Below are 22,985 nucleotides of genomic sequence, written 5' to 3'. Positions count from 1 at the left end.
AATCCAGGCGCAAATGGGCAAATTATGGCCCCGTGCCTGCTTTTAAATTGGGGAGAGGACACCTGGTCATCTTGACACCAGAGCAATGGAGGGCAGGCAGGTAAACAAGCAAGGCAGGTCAGTCATTGCCTGCAGAACTGTTTGGGTTAGTTGCTGGGGGACTGCCAAAGTAGCGTGCAGCAATTTTACATGCACACAAACAATAAACCAAACTAACTTAAATAATGCAGCAACTGAGCCCTCAAAATTTAGTGCACAAAAAAAAAAAAATGAATTGAGATTTCCTACAATAACATTAACTCTGTCACATTAAAGATTATAGGCAAGATTCATAGCTGGTGTAACTTTAATAAAGTCAGTGAAGTTACACCAGGGATTAATGTGATCATGTACGTGTACATAGCAAGATATAGAAAGGTATCACTTATAAAATACAACATAGGCTGTAATCCAAAATCCTACACATGCACAAAGTGACAGTGTTTCCACAGTGTGTCTTTTGAATGGACTGATTTGTGTGTGTGTGTGTGTGTATTTAATACCTTAATATTTAAAACGTAACCGTGCCTTACCTTCAACTTTTGCACTGAATCACAGATGTAGTTGAACATGTGCAGTGCTTTGTGGTATTGAAAGTCTGTACCATTTCTGAATGAGATGCTACATTGCAGCGTTTTATGTTGTTATCTTATATGGCATGTAGACTCACCACTGGATCTGATTAGACTTGTTTAGCCCTAGTTGAGACAAATGTGGAAGGTAGGGTAGAATATCTGATTTAAGTGCGGTGGGGTGGGAGGGCTTAAGTCACCAAAAATTAAACCAGAGAAACTGGAGTGAATGAAGACTGTTTTATTTTTCAGCACAATTTAATTCCCCTTCCTTCCCCCAGTTCCAGCCATAGGATCTCTAGAGGCTTCAAAAGAAACAGGACAGAACAGGATCTATTTGGTGATGTGGTCTGGGCCAGCTGGTGTCCTGCTAAGAGGCCTTCAGAAGACTGACAACTGTGTGTAAAACTAACCTGAAGAGTTGGAGCAGCAAGAGCCATACACTAGTAGCTAAGAAGCAGTAAAGTGATTCCCGTGTGAATCATCTCCTTATATCTGCAAGTTCTTGGCAGCAGTTCCTAAGACAGCTTAAATAATGTGTTTGTATTCTACAAGCAGTTCAAAGCTATTGAGCTCAGTAGTTGCTGAGACCGTATGTTTAGCAAATTTGTCAATCAGCTCAGGAAACTATAAGTAAATGGGGCTTTATTACAAAAGGTTTATTGCTCTTTGCAACTGTGTGGGAGTTTACATAATTTTCTAAGGAGCCCTTTTATCTCTAAGTGCAGCAATGATTAAAATTTACTTCTGGAGTGCAGTAAGTTTGAAAGCGGTCATGATGTAAGGTAGGCCCTGAACGTTTATTCAGTGGCTAAGCATGTTCTTAAATTCTGTCCTAAAATCCAATAAACAAATCATATTTTTTGGCCGTAAGGTGTTATTTGGAAAGAAGGAGGGTGGGGGAACAGGCAGCCTTTACAAGCAGGGCTGCTTCTTTGCCTTCCCTGCCACATCTTCCCAGCTCCATGATGATCTTTTTGGACTGGCATCAAGATAGAATCTAACAATTGTGGCAGTCCAAGTCATGGCTCAGCTCTGCGAGGTGCTGAGCACTCTGACCCTGATCCCCAAAAGCACTTATGCAATGTGCTTGCCTTTAAGCATGCAAGCAGTTCCGCTGAAGTTAATGGGATCCTTTAAAGCCAAGCTTCTGCTTAAGTGCTTTGCTGGAACATGGTCAAGCTCTCAGTGTGGACCTCAGTGCATCTTGCTGCTATGTTGGTTATAGTAAAAAATGCCTTACGAATTAATGTGTTATGTCATTATGGAATGATCGCTGTTCCACAGTTAAGGTTGCAACTCATTTTCTGTTACAAGCCAGATTTATTTTTGTTTGTTTGTTACTCCTTTTCTCCACACCTTAACTTATATTGGCCTCAGTAGCGATACCCTGAGAAAATCAAACTGTATGTTATCCATTCTTCCAAAAAAGGTTAATCTCTCCAGTGACCACAAAAACTAGAACAGGGGTTCTCAAACTTCATTGCACCACGACCCCTTCTGATAATAAAAATTACTAGAGAACCCCACGATGGAGCACTGAAGCCTTAGCCCTCCCGAGCCCCACTGACCCGGGGGAAGAGGGAGCAAAGTTGAAGCCCAAGGGCTTCAGCCCCAGGCAGGGGGCCTGTAACCTAAGTCCCAACACACAGGGCTGAAACCAGGGGTTGGCACCACCATGTTGCACGACGGACACTTGGCAAAATTACCGTACTTAGTGACAGACATTGTGGGGGTTATGCCATTCAGTCATTCAATGTTTCTTGAAAAATTACCACGGACCTCAACATTTTTACCTCTGACACTTGTGTCCATGCACGGACATGTTGCCGACCCCGCTGAAACCCTCAGGCTTCGCCCTTGGGTGATGGGGCTTGGACTTTGGCTTTGGCCCTGGGCCTCAGCAAGTCTAAGCCAGCCCTGGCGACCCTATTTTAGTCGGGTCGGGAGCTCATGTTTGAGAAGAGTAAATGTCTGTGTGCTGATGAGGCATCCAGCACTTTTTCTTATCAGACAGAAGGTATATGGGAAACCAGTTATAGACTTGATGTTGTACGATGCACATTTTCAGTACTAAACCAGCAAGGAAAGGAAGATAGGAGGCTGGCATCAGTTTAGAGCAAAAGTTAAAGAAGTTTAGTGAAGGTACCTATGAATTTTCATATTTCAAATTTTCTTGTTGTTTTTTTAAATTCAACCCTAACTCCTGAATTCCTGGGCTGTGTGTTTCTTTTTAAAGGCATATTTTGATTTACTGCTTTCAAACTTCACCTTAACAAAGGTTGTTTTATTTGCTTTTTGATTTGGTTTGGTTTGACTTTGGTTTGGGGATTTTATATTAATGTAGATTTTGCTACCAGTCCATACAATGTGATTCAGAAGGAAGAATATAATTCTTCTCTTTCTTTACTGCGTTATTTAAAATCAATGAAATGTAACATAAAGTCTTGAAGATAATTTCTCCATTACATTTCTTCTATGCTTAGTTATAAATTTAATTGGTCTCTGAAAACAAAACTATTCATAAAATTAAAATCTGATGCTATTAGCTAGAGGGAATGGCATTTTCTTTTCAGGCTTAAAGCTTCCCTTTCACAAATACTTCACTATACATGAACATAATAATGGCCATATTGGGTTAAACCAATGGTCCATCTAGCCCAGTATCCTGTCTTCTGACAGTGGCCAATGCCAGATGCTTCAGAGGGAATGAACAGAACAGGCAATCATCAAGTGATCCATCCCCTATTGTCCACTCCTGGCTTCTGGCAGTCAGAGGCTAAGGACATTCGGTTGCATCCCCAACCATCTTGGCTAATAGCCATCGCTGGACCTATTCTCCATGATCGTATCTAGTTCTTTTTTGAACGCTGTTATAGTTTTGGCCTTTACAGCATCCCGTGGCAACAAGTTCCAAAGATTTGACTGTTCATTATGTGAAGAAATACTTCCTTTTGTTTGTTTTAAACCTGTCTGTTAATTTAATTGGGTCACCTGTGGTTCTTGTGTTATGAAAAGGAGTAAATAACACTTCCTTATTTACTTTCTCCCCACCAGTCAAGATTTTATAGACCTCTATCATATCCCCTCATAATAGTCTCTTTTCCAATCTGAAAAGTCCCAGTCTTTTTAATCTCTCCTCATACGGAAGCCGTTCCATACCTCTAATCATTTTTGTTGCCCTTCTCTGTACCTTTCCCAATTCTAACATATCTTTTAAAAGAGGGGATGACCAGAACTGTACAGAGAATTCAAGATGGGGGTGTACCATGGATTTACTTAGAGACAATATAATATTTTTGTCTTATTATCTATCCCTTTCCTAATGGTTCCTAATATTCTGTTAGCGTTTTTGATTTCCTCTGCTCATTGAGTGGATGTTTTCAGAGAACTATCCACAATGACTCCAAGATCTCTCTTGAGTGGTAACAGCCAATTTAGATCCCATCATTTTGTATGTGCAGTTGGGATTACATTTTCCAGTGAGTATTACTTTGCATTCTTCTTTTAGTTGTGTCCCTACGGTTGGTTCACTGTAGGTGTCTGCATCCCTACGCTGCTAATTGGAGAATTTTGGTAGCAGTGTCTGTTCGGTCTGTATGTGCTTTGCCCCCTTCCCATGCTTTGCCGTGAGGCTAACCAATGTTGTGTCGGTGAACCCCTCCTCAGTTCCTGCTTAACCATCCCGGCTAGAAACAGAGCTTTATCTGTCTGTTAGTGGATCATTAACATCTTCAGATTTGTTAATTTTAGCTAATTTTTTTTTAATTAATTTTAGTTAATTTTAATTCTGGAGCTTCCCTTTTCTTTACTCCTTTATCTTTTATTACCAGAACAAAACAAAAACAAAACCCAAACTTTATTTTAGACTTCATTTTTCTTCCATTCTCTCCCTTCCTCCCTACCCCGATCTGAGACCCCTCCGGACAGGGCATGTCCATTTAACCAGGCTTCTAGAAGTGTCTCAGTTGCAAGGAATCTATCCCTCGCAGTGTGTCTGCTGTCTGGGAGAGAACCACATACCACAGAAGTATAGTTTGTGCCAACAACTGTGAAGCCTAGATCCAGAAAGGATAGAGAACTGAGACTCAAGCTTCTCCTAATGGAGGTGGCCTTTCAACCACCTTCAGCTGCTCCAAGACCCCACACAGTGGGAAACCTCACCGCAACCCTCTATTTCTAAAGGAGGTGAGCCCAAGAAGTACGCCCACGAGCCACTCACACAAGGCCTCTAAGAAAAGGGTCATGAGTCCCCAAAGCGAGCCCCGACCAAGTCGAAAACAATCTCCAGTTCGTTTGGTATCTTGTTACCGATGGCATTGAGCTATCTAAGTCTGGTACCAAGGTCTCGCGTGGTACTGCACTGATGGAGCATGTTGGGCTGTCTAAGGACCCAGTGGGCACAGGCAAGGAATCATCAATACCAACTGGGCACGAGAAATCCAGAGAATCCACCCTGGAGAAGGCTCCTGTGGTATGGACATCAGTGTCAGTACTGTCTTCAGCATATCAGGTACCGGTGGACTACACTATCAGGTCCACATCACCGACTCCTTGGTGCAGACATCTCAGCGTGGACAACCACCACTGGTACTGACGCCTTTGGCACTGCTGGACTTTCGGTATGCAACAGACTTTTCAGTGTCTGATGCACCAGAATTGCCTCTACTCAGTACCGGGGCAAGCCTGGAGTTCCAGACTTGCTGGCAACATCATGCCATGCACCCCCATTTTTGTCCACTGAGTCAGATAGTGTGTAAGAGGAAGTGGTCTTCTGCTGCTCTTCTCACCCACCCTATGGTGCCCAATTCCAGTATGAACCTCAGCCATATCGTCCCTCTGATCCGCAGCTTCCCTAGTATGGGAAACCATAATACCTTTAGGTCCCTTCACACCCTCTCAGTGGCCCTACTGGGACCCTTGGCAGGCACACAGACACCATGCTTTCTGTACCTCTAGCATGGCTTATTGAGCCAAGGAGGCATCAATTTTTTCCCACCCGATTATCAAGAGGTTTCTCAAAGGCATAGTGGACCTCTTCCCCCAACCCAAGCTTCCTACCCCAAAATGGGACCTCAATCTAGTATTAAAAGAACTGACTAGACCACCCTTTGAACCCATGGCCACTGGTTCTTTAACTCACATTTCCATGAAGATGGCATTCCTGATCACCATTACCTCAGCAAGAAGGATAGGGGAGATAGCGGCCCTGATGGCACATCCTCCACTCACAGTAGTCACTCTTAGACCACACCCAAAGTTCACCCCCAGTGTGAGTTCCGTATTTCATGTGAACCAACTCTTTCACCTTCCAACCTTTTGTCCTAAGCCTCACCAGGATAATAGGGAAGCCATCCTCCATACACTTGATGTAAGGAGATCCTTGGTCTTTTATTTGGACAGGACAGGACAAGAGCTTTTAACTGTGGTGGCACTTTTTTGGTCCTCTTCTGATGTTTTTGAGTTTGGGGTATACAATTAATTTGAGCCTCTATTGTGTTTTTAAAATGTTTCCAGACAGCTTGCAGGCATTTCACTTTACCTTTTCATTTCTGTTTAACTAGCTTCTTCATTTTTGTATAGTTCTCCTTACTGAAATTAAATGCTATTGTGGTGAGATTCTTTGGTGTTTCCCCCCCCCCTACGAGGATGTTAAATTATATTATGGTCACTATTACCAATTGGTTCGCTTTTTTGACTCTTGTACCAGATCCTGTGCTCCACCTTGGCCTAAATCAAGAATCACCTCTCCTCTTGTGGGTTCCACAATTAGCTGCTCCAAGAAGCAGTCATTTTTGGTGTCAAGAAACTTCATTTCTTCGTCCCATTTTGAAGTGACATGTACCCAGTCAATATGGGGATAGTTGAAAACCCTCTTATTATTGAGTTTTGTATTTTTATAGCCTCTCTAATCTCCTGAAGCATTTCACAGTCACCATCCTGGTCAGATGGTCGGTAATATTCTTCTTCGTCAAGCATGGAATTACTATCTGTAGAGATTCTGTGGTACAGTTTGATTCATTTAAGATCTTTATTATATTTGACTCTATGCTTTCTTTCATATATAGTGTCACTCTCCTACACCACCTACTCTGTCATTTCTATACATGAATAAACAAGTATTGCTTTTAGAATTGTGATCATTTTAACATGCAAGAATTTGGAACAATACAGAAATATATCAATTTTTGAACTAAACAAACACAAAACCTACAGCAACCAGTGAGAGCATGGGGCAGAAGTTGCATATCCTCTCTTGACCTCTTCTATATGTTTTGGGAAATGCCACACTTCAGAACCTCCAGATAAGAGCCACTGAGGTACATTATGGCTCACATGCTTTGTATGTACGCTCCCTAGTCTGATACAGGGCCTTTGCGCATTCATGCGCACACACATATCATTTAATTGTTACTCCCAACAAGAATATATTATGCAAAATAGGGGAAGCAAGCTGATTAGGCCATGTATTGGTATTGCTGTTAGTATGTATGTGTGCCTGTTTGGGAGAGCTTTATTTTTATTTCCCATTAGATCCTCCATCTGGCTGAGGAGCTCGGTGGACCATTAATGTTAATTTTCAATAAGTTGTGGAGCACTGAGGAAGTTCTAGAAGACTGGTAGAAAGTTAATGTTGTGCAAATTTTTAAAAAGCGTAAATGTGATGACCAGGGTAATTATAGGTCTGTCAGCCTGACATTGATCCTGAGCAAAATAATGGAGCAGCTGACATGGGACTTGATTAACCAAGAATTAAAGGAGGGTAATGTAATTAATCCAAATAAGCATGGGTTAATGGAAAATAGAACCTGTCGAATTAACTTGATATCTGTTTTTGAGGAGATTGCAAGTTTGGTTGATAAAGGTGTGACAGTGTTGACGTTATAGACTTCTGAAAGGTGTTTGACTTGGTACCGCATGACATTTTGATTAAATAACTAGAATGATATAAAGTTAGCATGGCGCACATTAAATGGATTAAAAACTGGCTAACTGATAGGTCTCAAAATGTAACTTTAAATGTGGAATTGTCATTGAGTGGATGTGTTTTCAGTGGGGTCATGCAGGGATTGGTTTTTGGCCCTACGCTAATTAACTTTTTAACCAATGACTTGGAAACACCGTAAAATCCTCACTGATAAAGTTTGCAGATGACAAAAACATTGAGGGAGTGGTAAATAATAAAGAGGACAGGTCACTGATTCAGAATGATTTGGATCGCTTGGTAAACTGGGTGCAATCTAATAATATGTATTTTAATATGGCAAAATATAAGCAAATACATAAGAGGAACAAAGAATGTAGGCATACTTACAGGCTGGGGGACTCTATCCTGAGAAGCAGTGACTCTGCAAACGATTTGGGGTGGATAATCATTTGAATGTCAGCTCCCATTGGGATCCTCTGGCCAAATTCTGTGATGCATAAGCAGGAAATCTCAAGTAAGAGTAAAGCGATTATTTTGTCTCTCTTTTGACCCTGGTGAGACCACTGCTGGAATACTGTGTCTAGTTCTGGTGCTCATAATTCAAGAGGGATGTTGATAAAGTGGAGAGGGTTCAGAGAAGAGACACGAGAATGATTAAAGATTTAGAAAACATGGAGCTTCATCCATTTACCTTAACAAGGAGAAGGTTATGGGGTTACTTGATTATAGTTTATAAAAACCTACATTGGGAACAAATATTTAATAATGGGCTTGTCAGTCTAGCAGAGAAAGGTATATGATCCAATGGCTGGAAGTAGAAGCCAGACAAATTTCACCTGGTAATAATGTGTAAATTTTTAACAGTGAGAGTGATTAACGATTGGAACAATTTATCAAGTCTCATGACACATGGTGGATTCTCCCTCACTGACAATTTTTAAATCAAGATTGGATGTTTCTAAAAGATCTGCTCTAGGAATTATTTTGGAGAAGTTCTATGGCCTGTATTACACAGGAGGTCAGAATAGATAATCACAATAGTCCCTTCTGGCCTTGGAACCTATAAGGATTTTTTTTAATTGGAATTTTTACTATTGATTTCAAAATGCCTGCCATACCAGAATTTGCCCATTGTCTACATGCTTTTACATGTTAAGTTAAGTTTATACTGTTTGTAAAACAATGGATTCATAAAAGATATATCTTTTGAATAGTACTGTGATGGGTTTGGTCACAGAGAACCCATTGGGACTGTCATTTGATGTGTTGAAACTATCTCTGAGCCCGTTTTCTTTGTCCGCTTGGGACTCCAGAGCCCTGTCTTGTTGAGCCAGATACACTAGCCTACTGCAGCAGAGACCCAGGGTCTGAACTACACCCCCAAAGCTGCAAACTTAACTGAAAACAGCTCAGCAAGTACTCCTTTCTCCAGCACCAAGACACCCAGTTCCCAATGGGATTCAAACCCCAAATAAATCCGTTTTATTCTGTATAAAGCTTATACAGGGTAAACTCATAAATTGTCTGTCCTCTGTAACACTGATAGAGAGAGATGCACAGCTGTTTGTTCCCCCAGGTATTAATCACTTACTCTGGGTTAATTAATAAACAAAAGTGATTTTATTAAGTATAAAAGTAGGATTTAAGTGGTTTCAAGTAATAACAGACAGAACAAAGTAAGTTACTAAGCAAAATAAAACAAAACACGCAAGTCTAAGCCTAATAGATTTAAGAACCTGAATACAGGTAAATCTCACCCTCAGAGAAGTTCCAGTAAGCTTCTTTCACAGACTAGACTCCTTCTTAGTCTGGGCCCAATCCTTTCCCCGGTACAATCCTTGTGAGTTCCAGCTCAGGTGGTAACTTGGGGATTTACCATGACTGGCAGCACCCTTTGTTCTATTCCACCCCCTTTTATAGCTTTGGCACAAGGCAGGAGTCTTTTGTCTCTCTGGATCCCCACTCCTCCTTCTAAATGGAAAAGCACCATGTTTAAGATGGATTCCAGTTCAGATGACATGATCACATGTCACTGTAAGACCTTTTTCTTAATTACCTAGTAGCTGGAAGACAGGTACATAGGAAGGCTTGTGGGTAAACAAACCCATTCACAGGTCATTGATTCTGAAGCACCCTTAATGGCTTCCACTTAACATGTTTACATCAGTAACACAAGTTTATATCTTATTCCCCTAACTCCAGACATAGAAATAATACATGCAAACAAATGGGATGAACACACTCAGTAGATCATAAGCTTTGTAATGATACCTTACAGGCGACCTTTTACATGAAGCATTCCAGTTACATCATATTCACACTCATTAGCATATTTTCATAAAACATATGGAGTGGAACGTCACAAGTCCTATTCTGAGAGAGAGTTTCCTATGAGGAAGAAATGGTTTTAGGGTTAAAATACAGGACATGGATCCAGGAGACGTGGGTTCTGTTCCCAGCTCTGCCACTGACTTCGTTAGCTTAAGCAAATCACATCAACTCTCAGTGCATTAATTTCCTCATCTGTAAAAATAATAATAATAATACAGTGTTATTAACTCTTGCCTCACAAAGCTATTGTGAGACATTTCATTAATGTGGGTACAGTTGTGGTTGGGCTCCTCAGGGGGCAGACACCATAGAAATTTAAAGTACGTTATTTATCAATGAGATACCTCCAGAAGGTCTCAAGCTTGCTATGGAAAGTTGGCTTTTACTTTCTGTATGTGTACATGAGAAATTGGTGCATTGGCCCATCTCAATGTAATATTTCCTGATAGTATTTTAACAAACAAAAATACTTTTCTTCTACACTTATGCAACATTTTCTATCCAAATTAGCTTCTTCAAAGTTTAAAGTAAAAAAAAAAAATCTGTGGCACTAATTTTAAGAAGAGCTGTGAAAGCAATATGAAGTAGTCTCATTAACCACACCTGACCTGCCTCCTTTCTTGTCTCTAGCTGTCAGAAATGACAGGAACAAAAAGAAGAAAGAGCCTTCAAAGCAAGAGTTTACTGAAAACTATGAAATGACAGCAGAGTTGGATGATCTGACTGAGAAAATTCGGAAAGCTCACCAGGAAACCTTCCCCTCTCTCTGCCAGCTGGGGAAATACACTACGGTAAGTGCTGTTTGTAAAGAACACACTTGGAAAGGTACACAGGAGACAGTAGTGTTGGAATGGATATGTTAGACATTTTCTAAAAATTACAGTAAAGTAGATTAATTTCTTGAATCTCGTGCCTGCTTCCAGAGCTGACACGGCATTCGGTGATGCTGTTCTACGGTCTGTACTGAATCTGTAGTTGAGGTACTGCTCGGGAATCCCCTGAAATAGAGCACCCGTATGGACACAACTTGAAGAAGAAGGAGAGGTTACTTACTTTGTACAGTAACTGGAGTTCTTTGAGATGTGTGTTCCTAGGGGTACTCTACTACCCGCCTTCCTTCCCCTGTGCCTCAGAGTCTTCTTGCTGGACTTTTGAGAAGGAATTGAAGCACCAGTGGGTCTGCCCTCATAATATACCCTCACAACAGAGCATGAGGTTATCTAGGGCGCATGGACACTGCAAATAAAATCTCCGATCAAGAGTGCACAGGCAAACGCCCATCCTGAAGTGGGATATGCATCTCAAAGAACTCCAGTTACAGTACAAGGTAAGGGATCTCTTTTTTTAGAAAACACATCCAATCTTAATTTAAAAGATGGAAAGATTGAAGTATTGACCTAGCAAATAAATGGATGTATAGTCCATGGGACTACTTGCATTCGTAAAGTTAAGCACATGCATTTGTTTTTGTAAGAGGTGTCTTAATTGTTAAATTCCTTCACAAGGCTACAAACCGTGTTTGGGCTCCAGAAGACTAAAGTCTCCTGGATGAGGTGCTCTTAAACATTAATGGATTATAGCTACAAATCTTGCCTAATCCCAATCTCAAAACTAGTGAAGATTAGCTATTGGGACCAAGAAGAATGCAGATGTTACGTTCTCCATTTTAATTCATAAATAAACCAAATTCCAAAATGCCAGTTTGTAATTTAGGCTACCACCTCCACACCTCCAAATAGTTTATACTGTATATACAATTCTGTGTAGAAAGGTTAAGAGGTAGACTTCATCCCTCAGAATTTTCCTGTGTACATCTATATGTAGTGTGTGTTGGTAAATGGATAAGAGACTGCAGCACATACAGATGGCAGTGAAGAAACACATGTCAAGCTTTTCAAATGCAGTAGTTAAAGATATGCTCGATATGGATAAAGTCACCGTGAAAGTCATAGGAACATAGTAATTTCTGTACTGGAACTGACCTGTGTTCTATCTAATCCAGTGGTTTGTCACGAACAGCGGCAAGTACCAGATATTTGAGGAAGGTGCAAAATACCCTGCAGCAGGCACTGTATAAGACTGAGCGTGTGTTCTCGCTTGTTTGGCCATGAGATCAGAGACAGCTTAAATGGACAAAGGGGTTGGATAGATGATGTGATACTTGTGCTGTGCAGCCAAAATCAAGGGATCCACCCTGGGTCTGTGCATGAGAAGCTCTGTCCTGTAGTGCTTTGTCAGACGTGAAATTTTTCAATTATTCAAACCTTAATCAAGGAAAATTGGCATTGACGGACTTACTATGTACAGTATACTCTTTTTTTTTTGTCTTTTTCTTTCTTTACCAAGTGTGGGGGAAGTCAGGTTAAAGCTCTTAGATCCCTGTTTATAAGATCTCAAAATGAAATTGCAAGAAAGCAAGTGTAAATATTGTGCACAGGGTTGAAAAATAAGAAAAATGTAATATTTTCACAAACCTTTTACACATTTGATTTTGAGAACAACATAAAATTGTTTGTCCTGGAAAAAGCTTATACAGCTACGTGCTTCTCTGGCAGTATCTCCATACTCCTGCTCATGTTAGACTTAGTCAAAACAATCAATGCAGGCATGCCGTTAAATAACAGGAATTACTGAAGTGGCCAAGCACGTTCAACTCTCCTGGGACCGGTGCACTGTGCTGGGCTGTAAAGTTGATAACAGCCAGCTGGTGACATAATTGGAAGTTCTTAACTTCAGGCATCAAGACTGTGGGATTTGTGGGGAGGCTTTTCAGTGAATCTTCTGTGTTAGGTTCCTACCGAAAAGAAAGGTTGTGACTTAAGTCATCTTAAATGAAATGGCACATAAATAGACTCGCAGTTCAGTAAACATAAGGCCATTTCTGAAAGATATGTGTGGAAAACATTTCTGGGCTTAGGGGAAACCACGTTTTGTCCATGTCAGAGCTGATCATATGTCCACAGCTGGAATGTATGTCCTCAGACAGGAATGCGTTCCAGAGTTTTATGCTCACAGACTGTGTGGCAAACAGACTGTATCCATCTGATATGAATATGTTGTTGTGTTAGATTTATGTTAGGCTGATACAGTAGCTCTATTGTACTGGTATTTTGTGTGGCTAATGTGTTGTCAAAACATAAACAGGGGCCCCTGTATTTTTGCATTGTAAGTTGGATGCTAAGGTAGAATTATATTATTTTTTTTGTTCTTGGAACAAATAGAGGTGCCGTATCTGAGAATATTGCTCATTCAGTGCTGCCTGTAATGCTGCTCCTACCGCATCCAACTCCAGTGGTGTCTCCGAGCATGAGCCGCCACTGAGTCAGACAGCAGGGTTGAATGCCAGCAGGGATCTCAGAGCCCTAGCTGGGAGTCCCTCTCTGAGCTGAGTAACCCAGTGAAGCTGGACCTAGTTTGACTTAGAGACTTGATTTGATCGTTCCTCATGGGAGGCTGAGTCAAGTGGTTGCTGATATGGAGTCAGAGGACCAACCCCTGTTTGCCTGGTTTTGTAATGCTTATGGCATTCAGTGACTGTTTAGCTCAGCGGTTCTCAAATGTCCTGGCACTGTGACCCTTTCTGACAACAAAAATTACAGCACAACCCCCCCGCCACAGGGGGCCCCGCAAAAAAAGCTACGTTGCTCGGGCTTCGGCTTCAGCCCCATGCGGTGGAGCTCAGGCTTCAGCAGGGTCAGTATTAGACTCGCTGGGGACCAGGGCAGAAAGCACAAGCCCGAACCAGAGCACTGCCACCTGGCGTCAGCTTCCGCCCCGTGAGACGGGACATGGGCTTCGGCTTTCGGCCCTGGGCCCCAGCAAGTCTAACGCCGGGCTGAATGAAGAGAATGTGGCTAGCAGCTCTGCTAGTTTATGGTGCTTGGATTAAATAAGAGTCTTGTTTATTTACACTCCCCCACCACAAGAGTGCTGTTTTGGCTTAACCAGGATCTTATGGCCCTGCAACTGCAGGAAAATGTTCACAGGCTCTGAGCCATAGATACATAAAAACTGATTGAATACCACTTTAATACCACTACTGTCTTCAGGTTCACAGACAGCTTCACCCCTATATCTGAATTGCAGACTGTTTAAATCACTGGTCTGACTACGCTCTGGTTATCAGCTTAGCGTTTTAGATGGGAATCTGTTTTATTAACTCATCATTACTATGTCATGCCCCTGCCTATATCTTAACGGTTAGACCATAAGCACTGGGTTTGGGCTTTCACAGCTGGTTGCCCCTGATTATAGAACTTGGTAGATAAGAATGATCACAAACATCACTGTTCTGAACAAAATGCAATCTCACTTCTTTAGCTTAGTAGTTTTCTAATGCCAAAGATTAAAAAAGTTCTTACCTTACTGGGATGGAAGGGAGAAATGGAAGAGTTGTAAATTGGTTAAAATTTGTACGCTGGTCAATTTGCAGGGTTTGGTAGTACAATAAGCTGTCCTTTATGAGCCACATGAAATTGAAATATGGAAATCAGAGAAGTGCTAAGAAATTAGAAATAAACCATCATTTGAAAAATTATGAGGCCAAAGAAAGCTAGAAGTGCATAAAGTTTTTTACTCCACTTAATTGATTGTAACAATATATTGCAGCCAGATGATTACCTAGTCATGCTTTAATTGGGGGCCTTATTTATCATTTAGTAGAACAGTGAATCTAGACATCTTGTGAAAGACCGTTTTGCTACCAAGTGCAGTGGGTGGATTGGTTCTGTAAACTGTAAACAGTTTAAAAAACAACAGCAACCCTAGAGATGTTTAATTAACATATTGAAATAAAGTGTAGAACTGCTGAGACATCGTGAGCTTACTGGCTGGATCTCTTGAAAGAGGAAACTCTGCTCCATCAGTAGGATTCTTTTACATTTTTAGTAGCATTGCGTTTGACACCGATTTTGGTATTTTTGTTTCTAACAAGAGCAAAAGGCTCTAGAATCTGTAACAGCAGAAAACAAAGGGGCAAAATGGCTAAGACCAAAAAAGCACTACAGAGGGATGCAACCCTAGGAAATCTATCTAAGCATTTGGAGTGCAAGTATCAGAATATTCTTATTTATTCTTGAGCTCTGCAAGGAGCAGTTTATTTAGGAACCCAAGACTTTTTATACTAGGTGTTCTGTCCTGGAGGAAATATATTTTCCCCTTTTAAAAATTGTTTGTATTTTGTGAAAAATAAGTTTTAGACAATTTTATATCCATCCTTTCTATAAGGTGTCCCCATTGCTAACAGTTATAACAAGAAGAAAAAAGAGTCTACTTACAATAATTGAAGAATAATTCTCTCATATTAAATTCCCCAGGTCATTTGAATTAGCAGGTACATTTGCTGGGCAAGTGTAGCTCTTTTTATGATGAGAATCAGCAAGCAGTTTAAAGATAATGGATTTCAAAAGTCCATCATAAATAGATCTGTTTTATTACTGTCATCCAGCTAAGAGCAAGTGCATTAGTAATTTCTCTAGCGATGTCATACTTTATAATATAATTGAGTGTAACTATGCTTCTTATCCCTTGAGACTGATATTATTTGTAAGTCTACAGCTGTGTTGCATCCAGCCTCAAGATAGAGGGAGAAATTAAACAGAAAATACTCTGTGGACCCTGCTTCAGGTTGTCCCAAACAGCGCTTTGCTAGCTGAGAGCATACAAATAGGTATCCTTCGGGTATTTTGTTCTTTGTAGCTGTTCTACTTTAAAGTTACATGACAACTGTTCTGTACTGTTACAGAGATAATATATTAATATATCATGACACTGGCATTCAGCAAAGGTATGTGCTGAATTCCTTGATCACCACAGTTGCATTAGAATTAATGCATTGCTGCTTTTGCTAAGGGAGGATAGCCAGGGTCCTTGATTAAGCAATAGTGGTACCTATGAGCCTTGTTCCATTTGTAAAGTGGATTTTAAAGACAGTAGGGATTCCACTACGGGGTGCGTATTTTCCTGAATACATTGTTCTGTATTGTTATGTGGAGATAGAGCGGATTGCAATGGAGAATAAAAATGAACTGAAAAAACAGGATCAACTTATGGGGCAAAAATGACTATTTAATTGAATTTCATAGCATGGTTGGACTTTGTCACTGATAAAGATGTCACTAGTGAGCATTAAGTATTGTTCCGCCATATGTTCACAAGAATGGGATTACAGGAAGCACAGTCCTTAAACTTATGCATGTACTGCTCTTGGAAAAGGCCCCCAAAAAACATGCTTCTGCAAAACTGCTCATGTTTGAAGTTTTTTCATAGCGTGGATAGAGAAGATCCCCAAGCATTACTAATCAGTTTCTGTTTCCAAGAGGCATTTTATTAACCCTGTGTTTTATTGTTCAGCCTCTACATTGATGATGCAGAATCAATTTTATGCAGGACTGCTGCTAAAAACGTAGCTGTTTTCAATGAGACTTATCACTGTGTTCATTACCAAATAAAATGTTAAAAGGCTTTCTGTTTGCAGCATTTGGAAAATAATGCATTCGCAATTTTAGATCCAATGCCTATGAATCTGGCAACTAGTATAATTAAACACCAAATTATTGTGTTTTATTAACTGCCTCTTCTCTTCAGTTTGCATAATGGGGAGTTAGATTTACATCTTGTGAAGACTGCAATGCATTATTTTTAATAGACGACATGTCAAAATTCCCTTTGTCGGAAGTGTAGCATGATAAAATAACCTTATCTGATACTGATGAAGACTTTGTTCACACTTGCTGGTTTCATGCAACATCTTTTTTTCCAGCTGGATACCCTATTGTAAAATGATTTCCTGCTTTAGGCTCTGCTTTGTGTAGCTCTGTCCTATGCCATCTTTCTATGAACTGGATAAACTGCTTATTAAATTTAATTACAGCCTGAATGACTGCACATCTTGATCTTATTTTTCCCCCAATGTACTGTATTTCACCAAGGTCCTTGAGGATGAAATAAAATAAATCTGAAGGCTGCATACTCAGTAGCTGCAAGAAATATTTCAAAGGGCATTACAGTGACTGTTAACCCATTAGTTTTGGTCCATTTTGAAGGGAATTCTTTATGTTTAGAGTTATAGAGACGTTTCCTCTTGTCTTCTCTTGTGTCATTAAAAAATCAAGTTGATTTTAATAGCTCTGCAGGATAGATTGTAAATAGAAATGATGGGGTATTGTTTCTGTCTTTTTAAAAAGAGAGCACATTTAAACATAGAAATGACTATTAGAGGTATGGATTCATGTAAATGTTACAGACTTGATTCTCCACTCCAACACAGATTTGGATTTTAACCTCCTTTTAAAATTGTGAAAACATAAACTCCATCACTTCAACATGGATCTTGCAAGGAGGCATCTTAATCCAAAGTACATCTGTGTGTTCATATATAGGCACAACTAGTGAGGGAATATGTCTTTTTAGAATGTCTTCATAATACCTGAAGTTTGATAGGCAAACATGATGTAAAATGCTGAACTCTGTACTCTCAAATGAATGTACTGCCTTCAACATTGTGCATAGTGCTTTCATAGTCAGAGGGAGAGTTGTAGCATTATGTAAAGAATGACTCTTCAATTCATGAGGGACAGTATTTTGAGAGAGCTGTAAAACCTTCATAGAGCCACAGAGAGATAAATTAAGTAGAACCAATTTTCTAAGACCTTAAGAATGTGAAACTATGTTTCAAAATATTTTGCTGCTTTTTCCAGATGAGGAGCCAATATTCAAGATCCGCTGTTCATTTTATTTTCAGGGGTTCAAATGTAAATTGTCTGTCTCAATGCACTCATTATATAATGACAGGGAAGAATGATGATAGTGGTCATTTGTATTCTGTGTACAGATGGCCTCTGTAATCATAAGTAACAGAAACATTCAAAGAATTTTTAGGAGACTAATCCAAGTTTAAAAACAGCAGCATCACAACAGCAAACTTTTCAGAAAATGCCTGGAATGCTAATAGAAAGCGCTTCTAGCAGAAATACTGAGTTATTATTTTACTAGCAAATCAGTCTCTTCACTGAACAGGAGATTGCTGATTTATGATGCCTTCTCTTCTTTCCAGAACTCTAGCGCAGACCATCGGGTTCGACTGGACCTTGGGCTTTGGGACAAATTCAGTGAACTTGCTACAAAGTGCATTATTAAAATAGTGGAATTTGCAAAACGATTGCCTGGCTTTACAAGTTTGACCATTGCAGATCAGATCACTCTGCTTAAAGCAGCCTGCCTGGACATCTTGGTATGTATCTGTACCTTACAATCTATTGTTGCATTACAGATGTATTTTATACTGCATTGTGTTGCAGACAGAAGTCATTAGTGAGATAGAACCAGGTTTTGTGACAGTTCTGCTGGTGCAAATGAATCAGTGGGATAGTTAGAGAGCAGACATTAGTGCATACACACAGATATATTACTTAGAGTGCTCTTACCCTTTTAGAAACCTTCGTCACCAGTAACGTGGCAATGGATAACGTGAGAGAAGAGAAGGGAAAATAAAGGTTACCCTTTCAAAGCATGGAATCTGTCCTCAGGCTCTGTTGATTTTAGCCTGGCTGCACGAAGAGCAGAATTTGGCCCTATGTATCTACTCGAATGTGTTTAAATTGTGGTGAAAACAATTTGTTCCTCCCCCTCCCCCATTGTTAATGTGAAACTGAGGTTTTATTATGAACACTAAACTTACGGGTCTACGTAGGGGATGCCTAGAAAGACAGTTCACTATATAATAGCCTTGGGATGGCTTGTACCTCTGATGCCATGGATGTGATAAAAGAGTACAATGAATAAACCACAATTAGAGGACTTCAGGAGCTCAGACATAGGTTAGGGGTTTGTTACAGGAGTGGGTGGGTGAGATTCTGTGGCCTGCGTTGTGCAGGAGGTCAGACTAGATGATCATAATGGTCCCTTCTGACCTTAAAGTCCATGATTCTATGATAAATCTTTAGATCAAGATTTTCCCAAGTTGTCATGATGGAATCTGCTGAACCTAAAGGTGGAAGCAGGTGCAGAGCCAACCCTTAAATGCACCATATGTCAATACAGAAAACTTCTGGTAGTGCTAAAATTCACTATAGAGAAGTACTTTCAAATTAACACCATTAAATTTTAGCAAAATGCCAAGTTGAATTTTAAAATCAAATGTGAGGGAGTATACTCAAGAGCAGGGAACTGGACCAATAGAACTTTGGGGTTTGATTCCTGACTCTGCAACGATTTTCACTTTGTCTGTTCGGGCAAGTCACTTACCTTCCCTTGGCCTCAGTTTCCCCATCTGGCAAACGGGGGTAACAACACTGACCTAATGTTCTTCAACAGAGCACAGTGAGGATGAATTATTATTTTGCAGAGAGATCAGAGATCCTCAGATGAAAGGTGGTCTATAAATGCAAATGAACTATTCTATACTATTCACTATAATAATTCATAATAAAACTGAAATTGCGACAAGAACAAAATGTGTTTTGGGGAAAAATAATGATCTTCCCAGCTGGTTTTCTGATAAGCAGAACTATTCTTGTCTTTAGTAAACCCCAAAGTGTATGCAATGCCTCCATGGGCCTGAAAAGCCTTCTGTTGGATGGCTATACTGTATGTATTTTGTTTGGCCTCAGCCAGGAGTTTATCCTAGAGAATTTTCAGTTAAAGTAATTAATCATGGAATCCCTAACAAATGCACAACTTCAAATGAAATCATATTGAGGGGAATATTAACTGCTCTGACCTTTTCTTCTTGTTTTGTCAAAAGCCGTTTTGAAGGATCTCTTCTAGGTGACATTGATATATGGGAGAAACAGAGAGAGAGAGGGAGAGAGATTATTCTCTGGCTCATAAAAAAGGGAAAGTTGAGGTTTCCCTACAGTTTCCAAGATTCACCTCTCATTGGCCCCTTGCTTATAGGCTTTCATTCATACTGGACTGTCTCGTCGTTTTTGTGTGTGGTCTCTCCACAAGGCAGAACCATTTATTCCCAACTGCATGCCTGTCGTTGTTAGCACTGTTATGATAAGACCCAGCTAAGTTCTTCTTACACCAGAAGGCATACAGTAATTTATAAAGTATGACATGTCTCAAGCGTATTCTGCCTGAGTTATGGGTAGAGAATTGATTTATAATTGTGAAGTTGAAGTGACAAATAGTTAATATATTGCTGCAGAACGGTATGGGGAGAGTATACGTATCTTAATTTTTCACCCCTGAACCTTAGTTCTTAAGATGCCTCCCTTCTATTTGGGGCCTCTCATTCCATAGGAATGCTCATCAGCTGTAATTCTGATTGGTTAAAATCCAAATGTTAACTCTGCCTCAGCATTGAATGCTATCTTAGCTTTGAGGATATGCTCTCTCTCTATTTTGTGTCTCTCTCTAATGGCTATACTAGTTGCACATATTCCTTAGGTTTCTGTAGGTTATTAAAATTTTAAAAATTGTGAGGTGTAGACTTTGTAGCTGGTGCTTTATCTTAAATTTTCAAATACTCCTAGCTTATGGACAAAGTGACTGAGTGAAAATTGATTTGGTAGATTTTACAAAAATATAAGTGGTCTTTATCTTAGTAATAGCAAAATGATTGATGTTTAACTCTGCAAGTACATAGCAAAGACTGATTCTTGAGAAAGTGATGCACCACAGAAAATATGGCAACCTTCAAGCCATTCTTCAAAAGTTTATCAAAGCACGTCCCTCCTCATTATCTGCCCACCTTTCCTCTGCTCCTCTCAAAAAGGGAAAGCAGCAAAACTGCACGTGAGTTACAGCAAAAAACTTAAATTACCAATAAAGGGAAAAAAACCTGAAATTTGTCAAAAATAAGCTCAGGCTTCTATATAGTGGAGAGACATAACTTTTTCTTTTGACATTTATGCAGGTTTTATGTGACTATTTTATGTGCTGCTTAAAAAGAAGAAAAAGACAATTACCATAACAACCACAGAATCATGTGGCACATCTTCTGTCTGTGAAATGCCCAGCACATTAACTAAACCTGCGCTACCTGTATCTAATCTGAATAGGAATGCAATTACATATTTTTATTTAAGTTAAATGTCAGTAATTTTAGCAATGTATTAATAATACATGTTTTTTTCCTGCAATAGTCTATTTCCCATAATTATAAGGATGTATTTCAAACCCTTTATTTGGTTTTACATTTGTACACAGAATGCACACTCTATACACAAATGCTGCACATACATATGCATGATGTGTACATACCACACGTACTACATGAACATTGCACTTACATGTACACACCACACAGTGCCTGTACGTGCATATTGCTGAGATCATAATGCACACACACTGAAGCACCACACATGTATTGCTCCCACACACACATACCACATGCACACTCACAGCTATTTCTTTCCTTGTTTTGTGAACAGGGGAAATGAATCTTGCTGGTGGCCTAAGGGAACGGTGCATGCTGAAGGCAGCTGGAGGGCATGCCTGATGTGTCAATTCCTCTCATGACACCATTTTTGTTTCTGCCTTGGGAACTCAGCAAATGGTGTCTACTGTTACTTGTCTAATGTGGACATGGGCATGTTTTCACAGCTGGAATAGACCTGCATTCTAATGGGGGGACATATAGTGTTGAAATATACACGCTAATCTGGTCAGCTAAAACAATAAAGGTTTTGTAGGGTGCTCAACACAAACTCAGATCCAGTAAGAATTTCAGGTGTTGTGATTGATGTAATCTCCTCCTCATGTCTAGAAGCCACTCCTCCATAATTGTATTCCTCCACTTCGCTACTGCTTTTGACACTATGGACCATCCACTTGGTCTCTTCCTGGGGCTTCTGTGATTTGTATGTTTCCTGGCTCTTCTCTTACCTTCCCAGGTGCTCTTTCCCAGTTGCTTTTGGCAGATTCTCCTCTTTCTCCACCCCCCTCTCTCGGTCGGGGTTCCACCAGCTCTCTGTGCTGGGACCATGACTTTTTTCTCCTCTTCACTTGTGCTCCTGGTGGAGCTTCCTCTCCCATGGGTCTCTATTCTCACCTCCCTATTAAGGAGTGTCGAATCTGTTGTTATTTATGTGCGGGCAGTGTGCATCTCATTCAGTCTCTTACTCCCTGCCACATCTTTCTGTCTTTCCTGTATCACTTCTTGGATTCCCCACTGCTTCCACAGACTAAACAGATGAAAAACATATCCTCACAACTTTCTGCATGACGTTTCCCCAGCCTAGTGAACGGGCTGTTTTTTGCTCCTCTCTATACAGCTAGACTGACTGACTCCAGGATAGTCCCGTGTCTGGAGCAGCCTGTCCTAAACATGCCAGTCTTCCTTCTACATTCAGTTCAGCAGGATATGGTGTATTTTTTCCTGCATCAATGGTGGTGTGCCCTCCCAGGGGAAGGAGGGAGGAAGAGCCTGATTTGTGGCACTGGATTCCCCAATCTGAGGTGAACTTGTTCAACTTCTCCTGCCACCAGCCTCTGAAAAACTTATTTTATGGGAAAACAGAACAGTATTGCCCTATATATTCTCACATGCTGACACAACCTCATGTAAGTGCAAATAATTACGTGTGTGGATACACACACTAGTTATGAGCCAGGGAGTCCTTCCCAGGCAGCTCCACCTCTGAACAGACAAGGATGTGCTGCCTGGGCATATGGAAGTTTCCTTAAAGTTTCTGCCATTTACTAAACTCTGCATGCCCCTCTGCTCCTAGAAAATTGGTGAACTCTGCAGGAGTGTTTGTCCGGCTGCTCTCTGGTTCCACAGGCAGGGTATATATACCCTGCAGGCCTCAAGAGCCATGGATACTGGGACACACCAGATCTGGGAAGCCTTTTAACTGCAGGGCCAGAAGGATGCTTGACCCTGGAAACATGCCCTTCAGTTCTGTGGAACTTTCAGGAGTGCAGGATTGCCATGTGTGGCCACCTCCTTCCACAATGGAAATTCGTCCCCCACCCTGTCCTGACGTGTAGGGGATGCTGCCACTTCTCAGCTTTGGGTCACTAGGCAGGAGGAGATTAGAAGCAGTAGGCTCACAATCCACACTATCCTGCGGTTGCTAATCCTTTTCCTGTGGGCTGGGGGCTTCCTCTTCCCTGGCCCTCCACTGATTCTTGTTTTGAGGCAGGCTGGGACCTCCTGTTATTCT

General features: G+C 40.6%; 1 protein-coding gene across 4 annotated transcripts in view; it reads left to right on the top strand.

The window, feature by feature from the left end:
• Positions 1 to 22,985, top strand: part of RARB (retinoic acid receptor beta) — a 526,846-nt gene that overhangs the window by 489,114 nt on the left and 14,747 nt on the right. For all 4 annotated transcript variants that reach the window (XM_048838584.2, XM_048838585.2, XM_048838583.2 and 1 more), the window contains 2 exons: positions 10,501 to 10,661; positions 17,924 to 18,100. In XM_048838584.2, the coding sequence (XP_048694541.1) occupies positions 10,501 to 10,661; positions 17,924 to 18,100 (338 nt within the window). The remainder of the gene's footprint in view (positions 1 to 10,500; positions 10,662 to 17,923; positions 18,101 to 22,985) is intronic.

This window comes from Caretta caretta, chromosome 2, assembly GCF_965140235.1.
Source record: "Caretta caretta isolate rCarCar2 chromosome 2, rCarCar1.hap1, whole genome shotgun sequence".
In the NCBI taxonomy this organism is placed as follows: domain Eukaryota; kingdom Metazoa; phylum Chordata; order Testudines; family Cheloniidae; genus Caretta; species Caretta caretta.
Note: the sequence above shows the minus strand (reverse complement) of the source record. Positions and strands in the feature narration are given on the sequence as shown.